The sequence below is a fragment of the Nannobrachium achirus genome (genome assembly GCF_963921795.1).
Source record: "Nannobrachium achirus genome assembly, chromosome: 13".
In the NCBI taxonomy this organism is placed as follows: domain Eukaryota; kingdom Metazoa; phylum Chordata; class Actinopteri; order Myctophiformes; family Myctophidae; genus Nannobrachium; species Nannobrachium achirus.
In genome coordinates this window covers 50,422,452-50,442,352 of record NC_137833.1, presented here as the reverse complement: position 1 = coordinate 50,442,352, position 19,901 = coordinate 50,422,452, and the positions used below count along the sequence as shown (strand labels likewise).

The window sequence follows — 19,901 nt, the reverse complement described above, 5'->3', positions numbered from 1 at the left end:
TGCCCACATCTCCATGTACATGGATCTCCATATATGGGTATTAGGGATCTCCATATATGGGTAACTGGTCCGATATATATTAATAAAGGATAAAATAAAATAAAAGTCCTTATATGGTTATTCCCAGATGATGCCCTGTTAGGGGAACCACACTAACAGAATCCATATATGGCCAAGACAGATGGTTGCACCCTATAGTTCAGGGGTTTTCAAAGTGGGTGACGGGGCACCCTGGGCTGCCGCGACGGCAGTCCAGGGGTGCCGCGAGATCATTTGATAGTATTTGGAATTCATTTGGACACTTAAAAAAATATTTAGTATAATTTTAAACTTAACGTACAAAGTTATTTTCAGTCAGTTCTAACCAAAATGGCTATTATCTCAACGTTTTCCTCGCAACATAATCACTAAAATATCGTCACTGTCGGGCAGAAACCTTGTATCTCCAAGTTTCAAATGTGTACGTCTCTTGGTAAAGCAAAGCCCTGCTTCATCATACAAGACTGTCGCACAGAACTAGTGAAAACAGCCGATCTATAAGCACACAACGCCGTTGTGTGCTTGTAGATCTGCTGTTTTCACTAGTTTAGTACATTGTATGGATGATAAATACAAAACAAACGGTTTTGGACATACAAGGTTTCCACCCGACAACGATGATATGCTTGCTATAAATATAAGGTGCTGGGAGTGAAAATTATAATCTAGGGGTGCCTGGGATTTTTATTTTATTTTATGGGGTGCCCTGAGACAAAAAAGTTTGGGAACCCTGCCATAGGTTTGTTGCAAAAACAAAACAGAAATTCCATATAGCCATTGCATACTTGTCCACCATGTTTATTGACAACTGAAAATCCTGCACAGATGCGGTCCCTTGCCAAAAGTAGTTTTTTGAGTACAGTGCATTTAGCAGCACAAGTCAGACATGATCAGATCTGGGAATCAGTGAATCTGATTGTAGATCATTCTTTTCTCTCTCTCTCTCTCTCTCTCTCTCTCTCTCTCTCTCTCTCGTTTGCTTTCATCCATCCATTCTCTCCATTCCATTCTCTCTCTCTTGCATCCAAGATACATGATGTGAAACAATGAACGAACCAGGTATATCAAAAGACACAAACCACGTCGACTGTGTTTCACCTGAATACATATTTATTAGATAAATATTAGGATGTCACATCATCTAACTACATACAGATTTGCAAGACTAAAAATCACAATGTTTTTTTCTGACCAGTTTTAGAATATGAAATGATTGTACATAGAATGTACAAAAACCAAGGAGACTAAGTGTCCTCTGCTGTGCCAATCATTTCAGATTGTACCTTTATAGCATTATTGTTTTTTTTTGCCAAATTGCATAAAAATTGTAAATTTGACAAAATTGTACAAACTGTAAATTTGGAAACAGTGTTCGGGAACCACTCGCGGCGGCCCCACGTCTCCCCAGTCCCAATTATACCTCAAAAGGTTCTTTATCATTTTGCAGCACCTTTATAAAGTACACAGGTAATAGAGAAATACACAGAAGTTTAATATACACAAAGGAAAAATGTGTTTTCGTTTTTCTTCAAGCCCCTGCGTGGAGGTACATAAAGTATTTTTTTTACATGAATGCACAGGCGCCGGTAAAGCCTCATCTACGCTTTGTCGCGCGCCGGTGCCGCGCGACCGAAAACAGCGCACGCCACAACCGCCGCGCGACCAAGTGCACGTCAGGCTTTAAGAGAGGTCTGCACGGACGCTAACGTGAAACCACGGAACTCATTTTTCTCCATTTCAATGTCTTTGACGGGAGTAATGCAAGCTTTACAAAATTCTAAATACACTATGCAAATGCCCCCCCGGGAGAAAAATGAATAAAATGTTTTGTGTTAAGGTTTGTCTCTCTCTTTAAACATTTACATTATGTACATGAATGCCTCGTGCATCCGCACACAGTGCCACACACACACGCTCACACACGCACACACTCACGCGCACACACACACACACACACACACACCTGCTGCATCTCAGAGAAGGGGGGGTGGGGGGGGGGGGGGGGGGGGGGAGAGGGGGTTCCGAGCGCCAAATCATTTCATTTATCAGGTGAATTGCAATGATTCCTTCTACGCCCCCAGATTTCCACCACCAAAACTGTACAATTTTTGTGGCAGGGGCATTCAGAGTTTGTGTTGGAGGGATAAAACGTGAACAGTTGACAGTATGTGACATCACACCAAGTATGGAAATAGAACGTCCCAATGTGGCAGTGCATCGTCTTTAACAAACAAACAAGTGGTCTGATCAACTTTGGAGACTAGCCTCAGTCGTATTTAGTTATTCCCAGGACTGCGAAATCTAAAAAAGAAAACAAAAAACTGGAGACTTTTAAGTCTACGCGACGAACACTTGCAGTTTCTTCGCTGCATAAAATGATATAAACCAATTCATACCTATGATAAAAACACTGGACAAAAATAATAATTTAAAGCAATATAAAATGTGATGAAAAACAAAAAAAAACAATGCACACTTTTTTTTTTTTTCGATCCGCAAAAGCATGGTTATCAACACACATATCAGGCTGTAAAAACAATCCAGATGAAATCTGTTTTGCACATTCTTTAAAACAAAAATAAAGAGGTCACTTTGTTTCGTTAATCAACAGACAAATGACATAATTTCAGGGCAATTTTGAACTTCTGACCCCCATTCTTCAAGAAAAAAGTAAATCAAAAATCCAAATATAAACAGCTCATACACTCTGACCCACACTCTGTAGTGAACAGAGGAAAGAAAAGTAAATCTTGCTTTTAGCCAATTGAACCCCAGCATCCATGCATATTCTGGTGGGAACATTGGCCAAAAATAACCAAACATGAGCTTGTAGATCGGCTATTTTTGGCAAAGAGATTTGGTGTAGACAAAAAAAAAGACAAAAAAAAGAAAAAAACATCCAAGTACAGTTGCAATGTGCGCTTCACTAAGAATGTATGATTTAGGTGGTTAACCTCATTGTAAGGAGTACTTAAAATGTTCTTTTTAACGACTTGGAAAGTCAATGCATAAGAACGTAATGCACAGGCTATGTTTTTGACTGATTCACTATACCAGGGGTCTTCAACGTTTTCAGGCCAAGGACCCCTTAGTTGAGAGAGAGATGAAGCAGGGACCCCCACAAACATTTCATAGATTCCATATAGTTTCATCGTTTGACAACACAATCGTCAGTATATTTTGGATTCATGTCAATTTGTGTTTTCAGATATTTAACCACTTGAACCGTCAATACTTAGGCCTAATAAACTTGACCTTTCACTATGTACAAGTCTGCTCTTTTTTCCCTCTCTACACCAAACCTCTTTGCCGAAAATAGCCGATCTCCAAGCTCACAACGCCTCGCAGCGCGAGGCGTTGTGAGCTTGTAGATCTGCTATTTTTGGCTAAAGTTCTCAGAATATGGACGTTAGGGTTCAAGTGGTTAATGCATAAAAGTAGAAAACAAGTTTCTATCACACAAAGATTTGGAGGACCCCCTGTAGTAACTCTGAGGACCCCCTAGGGGTCCCGGACCCCCTGTTGAAGACTCCTGCACTATACATTAGCGGGGTAACACACATACTGTGTGTGTGTGTGTGTGTGTGTGTGTGTGTGTGTGTGTGCGTGTGCGTGTTGTGTCCTGCGCAGATAACAGATAGGTACGGAGCTGTACAGCCGTCACAAAGCATTCACAAAAGGTATATCACACAACAGTTCTAGAAACATTGTTGGATCGTGCATAATGTTCTTCCAAAAGAAACCCAAAAAAGATGCCTAATGTGATGATTGTGGTTCAACGGTGATACAAACGAGTAAAAGGAATTCCAGTACAATCACAACAGATGTTTATAAAGTACAGTTGATGTTATAACTTTAAGCCTGTGGGAGGATATATGATCGTGTTCTTATCGCTAGGCAGAAACCTTGTATCTCCAAGTTTCAAATTTGTACGTTTTTCTGTAAAGCCCTGCTTCATCACACAAGTCTGTCGCACAAAACTAGTGAAAATAGCAGATCTACAAGCACACAACGCCTTGCGATGCGAGGCGCTGTGTGCTTGTTCATCAGCTATTTTCACTATTTTAGATCATTTTTAAATGATATATGCAAAACGAACGGTTTTGGACATACAAGGTTTCCACCCGACGACGACGTTATATTAGATGAGCAGGCAAACGAATCCTTTATGAGAAAACTAAGCTTTGGTGACGTGTGTCTGTTATTAACCACTAAATGTTCGAGAAGTTTTAAATAAATAGCGAACATTGCAGATCTGCAAGCTCACGACGCAGCTTGAGCTTGTGTAAAATAGCTATAGTTAAAATATAGTTAAAATCGCTATTTATGAAGCTATCAAAATAGCTATATAAATGGCTATTGTATAGATATAGCTATTGTCACTATTTGTCAACGTTTTTTAAAGTACAAAACAGGGCTTAAGTGGTTGCTTTCAAAGTGGGACGCTGATAAGACACGCACAGAGACGATGATAACCGACAATGCACGAGTTTGCGAGAAAACGTTAAATATGAGCGGGACGAGAAGGGCGGAAATCACATTTTGGTCGAGCATGTTTTTCAGTCCAGACAAATAGAGAAGAAGCTGTTGGCACACATGCACATGAACAGAACAGTACTGAAGGAAGCTGACGAGCGACAACAAGACGCCACAGTTAGTATCACCGGGACAGCATGGAATAAAACGTTAGCGAAAATTGTTTCTGTAGGAGGCGAGACGCGTCTGTGTCCGCTTGGACTCGCGAGCGAGGCGGCGTAGACATGTCGGAAGTAGCGACGCATTGTGAGCTTGTAGATCGGCTCTGGTCAAAATAATTTTCTACATTTTATTCATTGGAAAACCTGTGAAATGGGACATTCTGCATAATGAGTACTTTTGGTACATTTTGATACCAATACACTTCGGAATTAGAACTTACTTGAGTAAAAGTACATTCTAATTCCGAACTTCTACTTGTTGCAGAGTATTTCTACATTTCAGTATTGATACTTTTACGTAAGTAAAGAATGTTTGTACTTTTTCCACAAAAAAAAAAACATTTTCTGTGGACACGGCCTCTGACTGTCTACAAGCTCAGAAACGCGCCGCGGGTTTGTCGAGTTTGTAGCTCAGCTATTTTTTACGGCCCACGCACGACAGCTCACAGCTACGTATTTTATTCAGGCCTTTAACAGAGAAAAGGGGACGGATGCACTGATAGGCGATTTCTTGCAGGCGGATGGATTTCTTCTCTTTCATTCACTCTGTGTCGTTCTCTCGCTTTTTCCGCGTCGATCACTTCAGTCAAGATTCCTCTCGACCACTGTCGTTCACAGGGCTGAGAGGAATGCGCACGCACGCGCACACACACACACACACACACACACGTTTGTATTACTATATTTATCAAAAGTTTAGGACGGCATTGAAAATAGCTGACAAAATAGCCCCACCAAAAATGCAGATCTACAATCTCACATCGCGTTGTGAGCGTGTAGATCGCCTATTCTCCAACCAGAATTTTGTCTCATTTTTCTCACGAGGGCGAGGGAAATTGTCCTCGCACCGTCTCTTAAATTCGAATATATCGTCACTGTCGGGCAGAAACCTCGCATCTCCAAGTTTCAAATTTGTACGTTTTTTAAAAAATTAAAGCCCTGCTTCATCATACAAGACCGTCGCACAAAACTAGTGAAAATAGCAGATCTACAAGCACAAAATGCATCGCACCGGCATCGCATTTTCACCGTTTTAAATCATTTTTAAAATTATAAATACAAAACGAACGGTTTTGGACATACAAGGTTTCCACACGACAACAACAATATACTCGTGGGGGGGACACGCACACGCACACGCACACACACACACACACACACACACACACACACACACACACACACACACACACACAGTCACACACACACACACACACACACACACACACACACACACACACACACACTTCATTGCAGAATGGTATCAGGGGACATGAACATTGCGGCTCGTCCATAGAGCGCTGCCGTTCTGCTGAGGTCATGTGTTGAGTTCCAATTAGCTTCTTGTTCGTAGGGAAAAAAAGTCATGTTCAACAGGAAACACGCCACGCGCACACACACACACAGACACACACACACACGTTGGGAAGTAGGGCGTCAAAGGGCGTGGCCGAAAAACCCCAAGTCTTGGAAGAACACACTTCAAAACAAGGATAAAATCACAAGACAATTTCATTCCCCTCCCGTCCGTCCGTGTCTTTTTTTTTTCTTTTTCTTCAACTTTTTCACAAAAAAGGGAGAAAAAAAAATCATAATTTAAAAAGCTACAACACTTTTTTTCCTCTTCTCTTCCTCCTTTAAAGCCCTCCCCGAACGGGTTTGCTTTTCTCTCCTTGTCTCTTTTTGTGTCGCAAAAACACGCAAAACTGATTATAGCTGCACAGTTTTTTCCCCCCATTGGAACAGTCACAGATATCATATATATGTCTATTATATAATATCACTTTATAGTCAGCCAACAACGACTGTGGATGGTGTGTTTGAGAATCAGAGGGCGGCGGGGGTGGGTGTTTGGAACCTTTTAACACCAAGAAGGGGGGGAGGGGGTGGCGCAGACTTCTCCCTGGCCGCAAGGTTCCCATCGAGTGGGTCTCCTGTTCTCAAAGTGGGGGTTCCAGAGTTCCTTGAAATGGGGGTCTCAATCTGGCTCCGAGAGCGTACAAATAGAACCCTTAGAATGGTTCCGTTCGCAACGCTCTCGAGAGTTAAGGGGGAGTTCCTCGAAATAAAACATTTGAGAACCGCCGCTCCGTTTTCTTCCACACGACGTCGTGCCCACAGCAAACGTTTGGGAGTGCCAGACAGTTTGTTTGTTTGTGTGTGCACACAGAGCTGGTCCACTCTTATGGTGTTGTGTGGAGGAGGAGGAGGAGGAGGAAGCCTGGGTTGTTTTTTAGTTTATTTTTTTAATGAAGAGTCTTTAGTTGTTTTCGAACAGGGAGAGGAGGTCGTCGTTGCTGTTGCTAGGCAGATCCGGGGGGTCCAGGTAGGATAGGAGCTCGTCTGGATTGGCTAGCTCTGGAAGCAGCTGTTGGAAGACACAGAGAGAGAGAGAGAGAGAGAGAGAGAGAGAGAGAGAGAAAACACATGAGGTTGGAAGAAGCAGTGTTCGGGGTGGGGCGAAAACCTCATCCACTCCAAAAACATACTTTTCAGGAATCTAATGAAAAAATGTCTAAATATCAGATCTACAAGCTCAAAATGCTTCGCGTCACGCACTCTAGACCAAAGCATAAGTCCAATCTGTACGGTAGAGCAGTGGTTCCCAAACATTATTTCTTTTTTTTTTGGGTTGTGACCCGAAAGATAAATGTTGTTGCGTTTCCGGAACCCAAACGAGCCGATCTACAAGCTCATAACACATCACATTGACCAGCTATTTTCACAACTTCCTCGCCAAGCGTCGCTTCAAGTCGATGACGTCGTGGCTTGTGAGTAGCGTGGGTGGGGCTTTCCCAGAACTCATGTGCGATTCCAAGTAACCCAGCGCCGCACCGTACATTCCCAAACATAAACATTGCCCGCCGTGGTAACATGCAATCGTATCGATCTCGCTATGAAACATCAGTAGCAGATATGTTTTGTTGTGTTTAATTACTAGTTTGTAGCGCTCCCTATTCTCCCTGTTTCTTTGGTTAGTAGCAAGCAACAGGCTAGCCAGCCACATAACACCAATAACAACTACGTCATCTGCTTTGCTACTGTTGTGATTGGTCAGGCGGTTAACCAATCGCAGAAGACTGCCTCTTTGGCAACACCCATCCCAGAAACTAATGTGTATGGCAGGGCTTTCAGACTGATGGAGTAAAACAAAATGTCAATTCAGCTGACTGTCAGGCTAGGGTAACACAGTAACGTAACAGATTATTTTTTTAATGGCAATAACGCTGTAACCTAAAGAGTTACTTTAAAAAGTAACGATACCCAGCACTGCCCACACCCACCCAGACACACTTACATCCAGGGAGGGCTCGGGCATGTCCTGGTTGCCCTGACCCATGGGCCCGTCCGAGGACGGGTTAAAACTCAGCTCAGGGTGGGGAGGGTGGCTGTTCTGCCCCGGCTGCTGCTGCTGGGGTGGAGGAGGCTGCTGCTGCGACTGGCGAGGCGGGGGCGGAGGCTGCGACGACGACGATGATTGGCCACTGTGATGCAACGAGCTCTGCCCCGACTGGCCCCCGCCGCCGCCACTGTTGTGATGCAAGGGCTGCACCGATTGGCCGCCGCCGTGGTGGGGCGACGCATGCAAGCCATGTTGCATGGAATTATGGGAGTGATCGGGATGAGACATCTGGGGGGGATTTGGGGAGGTGAGGGAGATAGAGAGAAGGGGAGAGAGTCAGAAAGAAAAGAGATTCATTTGATGCCCATGATGTGCCAACGCATCGAAATCTTTGATGTCTTCCTTGTGCCCACGACACGTTCGATGCGTTGCACAGTAAACTATATTAATCTGTAGCTACTGTACAAGGCAACCGCGGTGAAGAGAAACACAACTGCAACTGGGTATCACTTGACCGGGAAATCCTGTTCCCTCGTAGAGAGCAGTGTTATGCTGCTGCACAAAAGTGCATTTATCTTCTAATCTAACTTTTAAATCACGTGATCATCAATGTTTAAAACGTGGCCTTCTCTACTGGCCGTTACAAAAGCAATGATGCACGCGATTGTCATTTTTCTGTCCTGAGTGAAAGAAAATGCTATCGTGAAAAAAACCCGGACATACTCGGATTACATTTACTCTGATTACTTTTTCCATGGTGCGGGTTTCCATGGCAACTGCCGATTAAATCTTGAATAATCCTGGGCACCTGATGTGTTACAAATCTTAATTGATACAATTCTTTAAAAAATTTAGGAGAGGGGATCAGGGGAAAATCTTTTGAAATATATACTGTATATATATTTTTAATGCAGGAAAAGAAAATGGGATTTTTACTCAAGCCGTGACCCATAATAAAAATGTGTCCACGACCCACAAATGGGTCCCGACCCCACTATTGGACCCACTGTTTGGGTGCGCTACACTCACCGAGTCACTCATGCCGTGGCTGAGGGGCTTGTCGTGCGGAAGGAGACCCCCGGGTCCGTCTGAGGGATGGGAGAGCTGCGGTGGTCCGTGCTGCATGAAGTCACTCATAGGGGGGCCGCCTCCTCCCCCCCCTCCGCCAGAGGGAGTACCGTGAGGGAAGTCAAAGCTCCCCTGGCCATGGTAACTGTTGCCTGGGGAAACACAAAAAAAACATGTCTTTGTGTTAATGAAAAGGGACACAGAAGAACCTCACCACAACATGAGCGATAATTATGCGAAGGAAATAAAAAAACACACATATACACACACGAGAGAGAGAGAGAGAGAGAGAGAGAGAGAGAGAGAGAGAGAGAGAGAGAGAGCAGGGGCGTCAATTGGGTATGGCAGGGGTATGCAGCTGCCATACCCTGGTTACAGGGGGGAAAATAAAAGTTACTTTTAAATATAAATCCATGAATGTCTCTTTGTCTATCTGTGCTGGTTATTATGTTGTTAAATTACAGTAAAATAACTACAAATGGAACATTTTACAAAATGATCACTTTAACAAGGTATTATAATAATTATATTCTCCACACTTGTATTCTCCCCATCTTGATAAAATGGTATATTCCCAGGTTCCGCAGGTCAGCTGCAATGCATTTTTTATTGTCAATTGTGGCACGTTTACTGACATGCCAAGTTTAGCTGCACTTGAACAACCGTTCCAGGCTGCCATATCCAGCCCAAGAAACCATAGAAACCTGTGTGAAAAACTGACAAAACTATTTTCTTTTTTCTTTTTTTTTCAGACATCGTGAAAATAGCCGATCTACAAGCATGTAGATCTGCTATATTTTCACAATAGAACCGTGTTATACAAAATGTAATGCCTCTTTTCCATGAGGACTCCCATCTTTGCCATACCCTAGCTTTAGCTGAACTGACGCTACTGAGAGAGAGAGAGAGAGAGAGAGAGAGATAGAGAGAGACAGAGAGTAAAAGTTTCAACAAAACAAATCTTGGTTACGTAACTGAATAAACAACAAACCTTTTTTTTCAGACTCAATATTTAGGGCTGTCTCTCTGGCAAGAAGAAAAACACATTTGACGTAGATGGCATAATTATAGGCTCAGCCGACTTCTAAATTGTCTGTGAATACAAGCTGTACAACGAGACACACAACGGTCGATTGAAGAGGACTACCTTCCTAACCTAGGACGACGGTAGCCTTTCTTACTGGAACTTTAGTTGCACTGACTCTGACCTCTAAGGACCTTCCAGGGAGGGTGCTCTTGTGCGTCTTGCTGCGTCACCCTCTCTTGTTTCTTTCTTTTTCTAGTTGTTTTTATATCGCACTGACCTTTGGACACTCTGCACTATTAGGTTGTGTTAGTAGTTTTGAGTATTTTTGCTTGTGTTTGACATGATGGTGAGATACTTGTTGCACTAACTAGCATTGACTGTTATGGTCACTTTGATTTGGGGGCACTGTACTATATTGATAGTTGTGCCTAAGGACACTTTATGTGTGTGTGTGTATATATATATATATATATATATATATTAGGGATGCCCCGATCAGGGGTTTTTTGCTCCCGATCCGATACCGATCAAATATTATTGCTTCCGATTCGATCCCGATCTTTCCCGATCCGATCTTTTGGCAAGGCATTAAGAAGAAAAAAAAAATCTATTCATTCTATCACTTGGTTCTCAACCTTTTCAGGCCGTGACCCCCAAAATAATCATATTTTAACTGGGGACCCCCGACCCTGAAGAGTTGAGGAAGTATATTTTGTATAACACGGTTCTATTGTGAAAATAGCAGATCTACATGCTCACAAAGCCTTGCAACGCGAGGAGTTGTGAGCATGTAGATCGGCTATTTTCACAATTTCTGGCTTTAATATTTGACAATTTGGCCAATGTTTGGCCAATGTGCAGATACCCTCTATACACTTAAACTTTATGTTGATTTGTTTACTGTTGAGAGAGAAAACAATGTTGCACATTAAGTTAATCATCTGGGGACCCCCCCAAAATAATTTGAGGACCCCCTGGGGGTCCCGACCCACAGGTTGAGAACCACTGAGCTAGTTGACAGTGCAGAGAGACATAATTGCCTTCCTTTGATCCATTAGCAAGGGGCCAATTACTACTTATTGGCATCAGCTGCCAGCTGTACACAGAGTCTGACACAATCACCTTCCCTCTGCAGTGCTCTTTCTGTCTCATTTCTCCAAAAGCCCTTGAATATGATTGAAAATGATTAAGGATTACTGTGATTATGGTAAGCTTACATTTCATATCGCATTCACCTTACCTGTAACTTTCAGTACTCCCAGAAAATATTTTTTTGAAAAAAAAAAAAAAAAAAAAAAATGATTTTTTTTTTTCCCCCGATCTCCGATCTTATAAAAACGGCCATATCGGCGGCCGATCCGATCACGTGATCGGGATCGGGCAACACTAATATATATATATATATTATTCGTTCCCTTTCTTGACGTACCTTGCTCTTACTGTACTCTGTTCTTGTGTTTTTTTCTTACTTCTCTGTAACTTTGTAAATAAACTTATACTGATGTGCTGCGGACAGTTATGTTGATTTTTGAGTTTACTCGGGACCCAAACTAGTGAAAATAGCAGATCCTTTTTTTATTATTATTATTCATGATTTTTCTTTTTATTGTTTTCAACTCATGGAAATGTGTGAATCTTTTGTGGAAATCTTTAGAAAAAGGAAAAAGGCTTAAAATAATAATAATTAACTCTTTCGCTGCATTTTAAAAACGGCTGCCAAAGTGGCAATTACTACACGGGGTCTCCACAGACTTACACGTAATTCATAGTGCACGGATCATGCACGCCCATGCATAGATCATGGTCCCGACCCCACTGTTTGGGAAACGGTGATCTAAAAAGGACTACCGGTACTTTCTTTACCATAAGTGATGAAATCCTCTTTTTCTTTTATTATATAAAATAAATAATCGTATTAATTTCTTTGTAATAAGCGGGATAACCATTCTTGGTTACCTGGTCCTCCCGGGTAGTGGTCCCCATTGCCGCCGGCGTGCTGAGCAGGGTGTGACGGGTAGGGGCTAGGCCCGGGGCCGGGTCCGGGGCCGGGCCCCAGCTGGGCGATCATCTCCATCACGTTGGGCATGGTCATCTGGCTGGGGCTCATGGTCTTGAAGCGCTTGGCCAGGGGTCCGTCGGGGTCCTCCTTGATGTGGATCTCGGACTTGATGGGCACGGGTCGCCAGCTACACGTCGGGTCGATGGTGACCTCCTCAAACTCCGAGCTATCGGCAAACAAAACGGAAACTGGTGTCACTTCTGCGCGACTTCTACCCGTTCTTTTGATTGTGCGGTTGGAGAATGCAAGAGAGTTCATGCTTCATTTATCGTTAGCTCTGCTGCACGCCACGAATAGTGGATCTGCAAGATTTACAAGATCTAAAACAAGGGTCTTCAACAGGGGGTCTGGGACCCCTAGGGGGTCCTCAGAGTTACTACAGGGGGTCCTCCAAATCTTTGTGTAATAGAAACTTTTTTTTCTCCTTCTTTATAATAACCACTTGAACCCTAGCGTCCATATTCTGGGAACGTTAGTCAAAAATAGCAGATCTACAAGCTCACAATGCCTCGCAGCGCGAGGCGTTGTGAGCTTGTAGATCGGCTATTTTCGGCAAAGAGGTTTGGTGTAGAGAGGAAAAAGAGCAAACTAAGTACAAAGTAAAAGGTCAAGTTTATTAAGTATTGACTGTTCAAGTAGTTAAATATCTGGAAACACAAATTGACATGAATCCAAAATACACTGATGATTGTGTTGTCAAACGATGAAACTGTATGGAATCTATGAGAAGGTTGTGGGGGTCCCTGCTTCATCTCTCTCAACTAAGGGGTCCTTGGCCTGAAAACGTTGAAGACCCCTGATCTAAAAGATTGTCTATTTTTGGCACGCTACTCAGTATAAATCAGGCTTTGGGAACGAGGAAGAAAGATGTTAAAAACCTACTTCTGGATGGCATTGAGGATTCCCCACATGTACTGGTCCACCTCCAGACCTTCTAGTAACGCTGTTTTACTGTGGGAGGACAAGAGTTGTGTTCTGTTAGAAACATTCTGCACCAAGCAGACAAGCAGACGTCAGATGTGCGCATTATCAAACCATTTTGTTTTCTCTTATCTCCATATCCCAACCTTCTGTGTTTCTTCGTAAATTCATCTACTTGATCATACTACAGCGTCACATAAAGGCATCAAAAGTAGCAGATCTGCAAGCTCGAAAACACTATGCGAAGCGACACGTTTCGAGCTTGTAGATTTGAATCCTGAAAAGTAACAGTTTGGACATATAAGGTTTCCACCCGACAAAGACGAAAGATTGTTTACCATTTTGACACGTCCAATTGTTTCTCAGAGCTCGGTTCTATTTTGGAGCATCGATGCGTGAACCCAAAATGAGTTGGAGCAACGCAAGAGGTAAATTTCTTTCATTTCAGGGACGCTTTCAGTGTGTCACGGCCTTTAGGCTAAATGTGACAATGTGGTGATGTGCTGTCACTTACTTGCATACAGGACACCTCCACGTTCCCCTCTCACAGTTGAGCTGCAGGTACGACTCTAGATCAAAGCACTGTCACAAAAAGAAATAACAAAACAACATTGTAGATGGAACGTCATAATAATAGTACCAACTAGAAATACTGTTCCTACGAAACAGTGTGGGCTCGCATGGAACACCATGTATGGGCACAAAGATCTACCCTTTGGCTGCTCCTCATTGGCTAAGGGCCCTGCCTTCGTACTGTCGGTAATTTCTTTGAGGAGAATAACTTTGGTCTATAAAGTTTTGGTATAACATATTGATATAACATACTGGTCTCGAGCCCACTTGTTGTTATTATTTATACCAGGTCACACTTGTTGGTGGTGATGTCACCAAGAACGCTGCTCCTCATTGGCTAATGAGCCTTTGTATTGTCGGTAATTTTTTTTAGGATAATAAACTTGACCTATAAAGATTTGGTATAACATACTGGTCTCGTCTTTCAACGAGCCCACAATTAATACCCGGAAGTGAATGTGTTAAGTGTATGTAAATGAGAACACCTGGACAAATCAGTGTTGTTACACATGCATGACGTCAGTGAGTGTTGTGAGTGACAACAGACCAGAGCTTTGTCAGCCTATATAAGCTGCTGCGCACATTTAGATAGAGATTGAGAGAACAGGACGTATATTGACAAAGCCAGAGATAATGTTTTGCTGGTCAGTGCCCCTGACAAGAGGACCACATACATCCCACTACTTCTATGGTTGTGCTGCTGGGCCAGTGGAGGACAAGGTGTATTCCTTTGGAGGGTTATTCTATAACGACAAGATCTACAACAACGAGGATGAGATTGATGTTCACGTCTTCAACACAGTGACTTTGTGCTGGATGACGTTGCCCCCAGTGAAAACTATAAGGCCCTCCATGCGCTACGGACACACAGCCGTACTGATAGAAAATATCATCTACATCTGGGGCGGGATGGTGAATTGTACGACATGTGTTAATGACAAGAACTGTCGTATCGTCAGGGGAACAACATCCAACGTCCTTTATGGATTTGATGTCGACACCCACAAATGGTTCAAGGCCAATGTTTCTGGAACAGTTCCAACGTCGAGGTACCAACACTCAGCCTGTGTCTTGCAGAGTGTCATGTTTGTCCATGGAGGATGGAACAACATTACTGGAAGCACTAATGACATGTACAAGTTGGACACTAACAATGGTCTGGTCTTCAATTAGCACCGGGGGAACTCAAGCTCCGGTTTCATCAATGCACTCTGCCACCATCATCGGGACAAAGATGTTTGTATATGGGGGCCAAGGGCAACAGGACAACAACATCAGAGTGTTTGACACAGAGACCAACTGTTGGCTGATCACACCTTCTGCACAGCTTCTTCCAGAACAACGCCACAGTCATGCAGCCTTTGCCTACAATGGAGAGCTGTACATATTTAGTGGCTACAACTATAATCTGAGACGTGGCTTGAATGATCTGTGGAAATTTGATTCCAAGACCTTCTCCTGGAAGAAGGTTGAGCCCAAGGGGAGAAGCCTGGGTTATTTGGGTGCAAGGTGCTGTTGCATGCTGGGAGATGGCCTCATCCTCTTTGGAGCAGGACTTACAGTGTTACATATCTTACACTTCAGTCCTAGTCTGAAGACGTTATGCAAGCTAGCAGTTATTCAGTTTGGTCTGGAGCAGTCAGGACTCCCACACAACATAAAGTGGGAGCTGGCAGCAATGACAACCTCCAACTAGAAAATATTGTTCCTCCGAAACAATTGTGGGCTCACTTCAAGCCAAAAAACAATGGCTATAAAAGTACAAAATGTAAAGATCGCAGGCAGTGCTCTCTTTGACGTTACCGACATGAAATGGTGATCGAACTACAATGCAGGCAAGCAGTGTTATTACAGTACATGAACTTAACGGTATGGACAATTAAATAAAAATAAAATAAAAACATAATGTGGACGGGTATACAAACAAGACAACACAAGTTCAAGACCAGTAGCATGTTGGGAACTGAAGCGAACCAAAACTCTATACCAAAAATAGCACATCTTACAAGCTCACAACGCCGCCGTGAGCTGTGCTATTTTTTGCAGAATGTTCGTGATTTGAATACTTTTTTGTGTTATCATTTTAGCTTTAAAGGGGCTACACCATGCATATTACAAAATATACTGTATATAAATATAGGCCCATAATACGTTTTGGTGGGTAGAACAAAAAACTGAAAAAGTTGAAACATTTTACATTCATCGTGAAGCCCCTTTAACACTTGTACCACGTGCTATTCAATCAATCAGTGGCCTACCTGTACGTGTTTGCAGTCGTGCCCCCGTGCGGGCAGCTGGATGCGTCTGAAGGTGATGGGGCATTTCAGCGACACTTTGATGGCCGTCTGCTCCACGCCGTCCTCCCCGTTGAGCGTGGTGTTGCCCGCCGACGCCGCCACGCTGCTGAAGTTCCGCTTAACTGGACGGACCGAGAGAAAGACTTTAGATAGAAGGTACATCACTTCCTCACCGACGATGAACGCTGGCTCACAGTGGTGTAAAGTATCTTAGTTCATTAGTTACTAATTACGTTGTAGATTTGGATTATTATTACAAAACATACATTTACCACCTCAACCCTATACTGTACATTTGTCCATTTAAAAATAGCCGATCTACAAGCTCACAATGCGTCGCATCACAACGCATTGTGAGCTTGTAGATCAGCTATTTTCAAAAGATTTTTATACATTTGAAAACTTCAAATGGGACTTTCTACTTCTGATACCAATACTTTTGTACTCAAGTAACTCAAGTACATTTTCAATTCCGGACTTTTACTTGTAACAGAGTATCTCTAGTGTAAAGTGAATGTATTGTAGTAGTGTTCATACTCTTGGTGATGCAGTGCTCGGCCGGCAGCAGTCTCTTCTTCAGCAGCCCTTGGAGGACGGAGCGCACCGACGGCCTGTGGACCAACTGCAGCACGAACAGGTGGGACTGGCACACGCACACGCACACGCACACGCACACGCACACACACACACACACACACACACACACACACACACACACACACACACACACACACACACGCACACGCACACACATACAGGATTACTACAAACGACTGATGTACAGCCAGTTGTGAGTCAGGCACCAAAATGGCTTGTGCCGCACGCAATGAGGCTCTCCAGAACAGGTAATTATTATATAAAAAAGCCTTGGCAGTGAATAGTGTATTGTTTTGGCGACGCGATGGCAGGCTTTGTGTTAAAACAAAAAAAGTCCTGAAATGTGCGTGTTTGGTAGATTATTTCTCTCTGTTGTTGTAACGATGCTTCTTGGCAACTTAACTCTGACACCCGTTTGGAAAGCCTGTTTGTTTCCCCATTAAACGGTGACAACGTTTGTAAGGAACAGGCAGCGTGTTAAAGCCTGTGAAAAGCCAATCAGTGATGCGCCACAGACCCATGTGAGTGAGTGTTACACCAAATTACTTAAAGATGGGGTGCCATGACTATACTAGGAGGAAGACCTTTTCCAAAAAAGTATACAGAGAGTTAAAATTATGTTTTATGTGGCCACACCCACCCGTTCATTAGGTATGCCTGGTTGTCAGGTGGGTGGTGACCCCGCTGAAGTTAGCCACACCCATAGTGTTGGGTTTATGGTAAAAGGGGAGGGGATGTCAAGTCATTAACTCAGTATTTTCGATCAGGCCTTCTGACTCAGAGGCTTTCAGCGTTCAGGAAGAAACCAAAAATACACAGGGAAGGCAAATTTGCACATTATGTAACCCCACCCGTTGGTCTATTAGAGTAATCTTAACTCCATAGACACATACAAAACAGGAAAAGTACAAAACTATGGCACCACCTCTTTAAAACATGTGACCTTCCTTCATCGATGGAATGGGAGGGAGGAACTGAAGTCCATAGGTAACAAAATGTTGTGTATTAGCGTGAGGAGAAAAGCACCCCCTCTACTCACCAGTGTTGATTTCGTCGACTAAAACTATAACGAAAAATGTTTCTGTCGGCTGCGTTTTTTTCACTGACGAAAACAAATTAAAACTAAATAAAAACTAAGCTGTGATGACTATAACTAAGACTAAATATATTGACAATTTTGTCAACAAAATGAAAACTAGGCTAAAACATTAGGGAGGGACTAGTGGAGAAGTGATGTTTGGTTGCTCTCAGGTGAAAATAGCAGATCTACAAGTGAGCTTGTAGATCGGCTATTATCCGCACACAACCAAGTGTAAAATCAAGGCCCGCCAAAATACATTTTTGTCGACTAAAATCAACGGCAGATTTAGTCGCCTAAAATCTTATAATATTTAGTCAAATAAAATTTGACTAAAACTAAACTTTTTCAGGGGACTAAATTATGACTAAAACTAAATGACATTTTATTCAAAAGACTATGACTAAAACTAAGTCAAAATTTGCTGTCAAAAACAACACTTGCTACTCACACAGCAGCATGCGGTGACAGTGATCTGGATGGTGTTCCTCCCCGGCTGGCAGACGTGCTTCAGGTGCAGGGGCTTGTGGGACGTCTTGTTGTCGCCCCGCTCGATGGTGAGCGGCGTGGCGTTGACGCTGACCTGGACGGAGGCGGGCCAGTTGGTGTTCATCTGGCGGTCCTCGTGGTGGTAGCACTTGAACTGCAGCTCCAGGTCTGACCTGTGCACCGCAACACACACACACGTACACACGTACACACGCACACACACACACACACACACACACACACACACACACACACACGTTATTCAATCTCTGCCCCCCCAAAAAACAGCACATTTGAATAATCACGAAATATTCTGCATCGCGTGGATCCGTGCACAGGAGCATTCAACGTCCACGGGTCTTGTCGAATCGGAAAATATTAGTTGTCCGACCGCGACGATCCATTTGAAAGATGCTGGCTTCTGAGGGCAGCATGCGCCCAGCCGGGAGAGTGTTTTTTGCAGGTATTTCAGTCCGAGTGTATCAAAAAAGCAACTGGCTTAAGCACCGTTTGTCCGACCAGTTTAACATTCACCAGGTTAGCATTCACCAGCGTCGACAGGTTAGTATTTCACCAGGTTAGCATTCACCAGTGTTAGTGTTACTGAGGTTAGGGTTAGGGTTAAGGTTAGGTTTAGGTGTATCTCCATCCCCCCGACTTTCGTCACTGTGGAACGTAGTGTGTGCAGCGGTGCCGGAGCTATACGTTACCGCCACATGAGGGTCTGGTGGACGGAGCTATACGTTACCTCCACATGAGGGTCTGGTGGACGGAGGGTCTCAGGTGGAACACGTGGTTGCTGACGGCCAGGTTGTGCTCCAGGCGGAAGGGCTCCAACACCACCCCGTCACGCACGGGAAACGTCAGCCGCAGCTCCTCGTTGGGGTGGCCTGGGAGAGAGAGGAGCACAGCTTTCCTTCAGGACAACATTTACTATATACTAGAGTTCCCAACAGGCCTGAAAATTAAGGCCCGCCCCTAACTGGCCTGGCCCGACTAATTAGCATAGATTTTATGCCCTACCTGGCTCGAAAATGACAGGTCGGGTCAGATTCAGGCAGAATTTGAACTCTACTGTATACCTCTGGGCTGGGAGGGAGAGGCAAGGTAGTTGTAGCGGGCCACTGAGCCTGCCGTGCCAGCGATAATCGTCCCTTCATCTCTGCTCATAATACTACACTATCATTGATGTGATTCTGAGCGTGAGTGAGACCGATTTGCATTGCAGCTGTTCTTCTGATGAATTTAGATTGGCGGTCAGCGTTTCCATCGTTTATAATAAAAGTTCAGAATGGGATTCAGGGGCGTCCGCTGGCCTACTGATCCAGGCACATACCACTTAGGCATTGCCACATAGGCATGGATGCCTGGCGCCGGTTCGATTACCGATCCGGTAACACAATGCCTCGCGCTGCGAGGCGTTGAGAGCTTGTAGATCGGCTATTTTCGGCAAAGAGCTTTGGTTTAGAGGGGAAAAAGAGCAGACTAAGTACAGAGTTAAAGTTTGTTCAAGTGGTTAAATATCTGAAAACACAAGTTGACATGAATCCAAAATACACTGGCGATTATGCAGTCAAACGATGAAACTATATGGAATCTATGAACAGGTTGTGGGGGTCCCTGCTTCATCTCTCTCTCAACTAAGGGGTCCTTGGCCTGAAAATGTTGAGGATCCCTGCTTTAAATTTTAGCCTTTCCCAAAAATGGAAATGA

The 19,901-nt window shown here is 43.6% G+C and overlaps 1 protein-coding gene across 1 annotated transcript in view; it reads right to left on the bottom strand.

The window, feature by feature from the left end:
• Positions 1-6,466: 6,466 nt before the first annotated feature.
• The window catches only part of zmiz1a (zinc finger, MIZ-type containing 1a), a 223,293-nt gene continuing 209,858 nt past the window's right edge, over positions 6,467-19,901 (bottom strand). Inside the window, exons 15-24 of the mRNA XM_080740460.1 lie at positions 18,937-19,078; positions 18,151-18,361; positions 16,562-16,667; positions 15,986-16,146; positions 13,669-13,736; positions 13,116-13,184; positions 12,131-12,399; positions 9,109-9,299; positions 8,035-8,367; positions 6,467-7,104 (exon numbers count right to left, since the gene is read on the bottom strand). Coding sequence (XP_080596586.1) covers positions 6,997-7,104; positions 8,035-8,367; positions 9,109-9,299; positions 12,131-12,399; positions 13,116-13,184; positions 13,669-13,736; positions 15,986-16,146; positions 16,562-16,667; positions 18,151-18,361; positions 18,937-19,078 — 1,658 coding nt within the window. The 3' untranslated portion in view covers positions 6,467-6,996. The remainder of the gene's footprint in view (positions 7,105-8,034; positions 8,368-9,108; positions 9,300-12,130; positions 12,400-13,115; positions 13,185-13,668; positions 13,737-15,985; positions 16,147-16,561; positions 16,668-18,150; positions 18,362-18,936; positions 19,079-19,901) is intronic.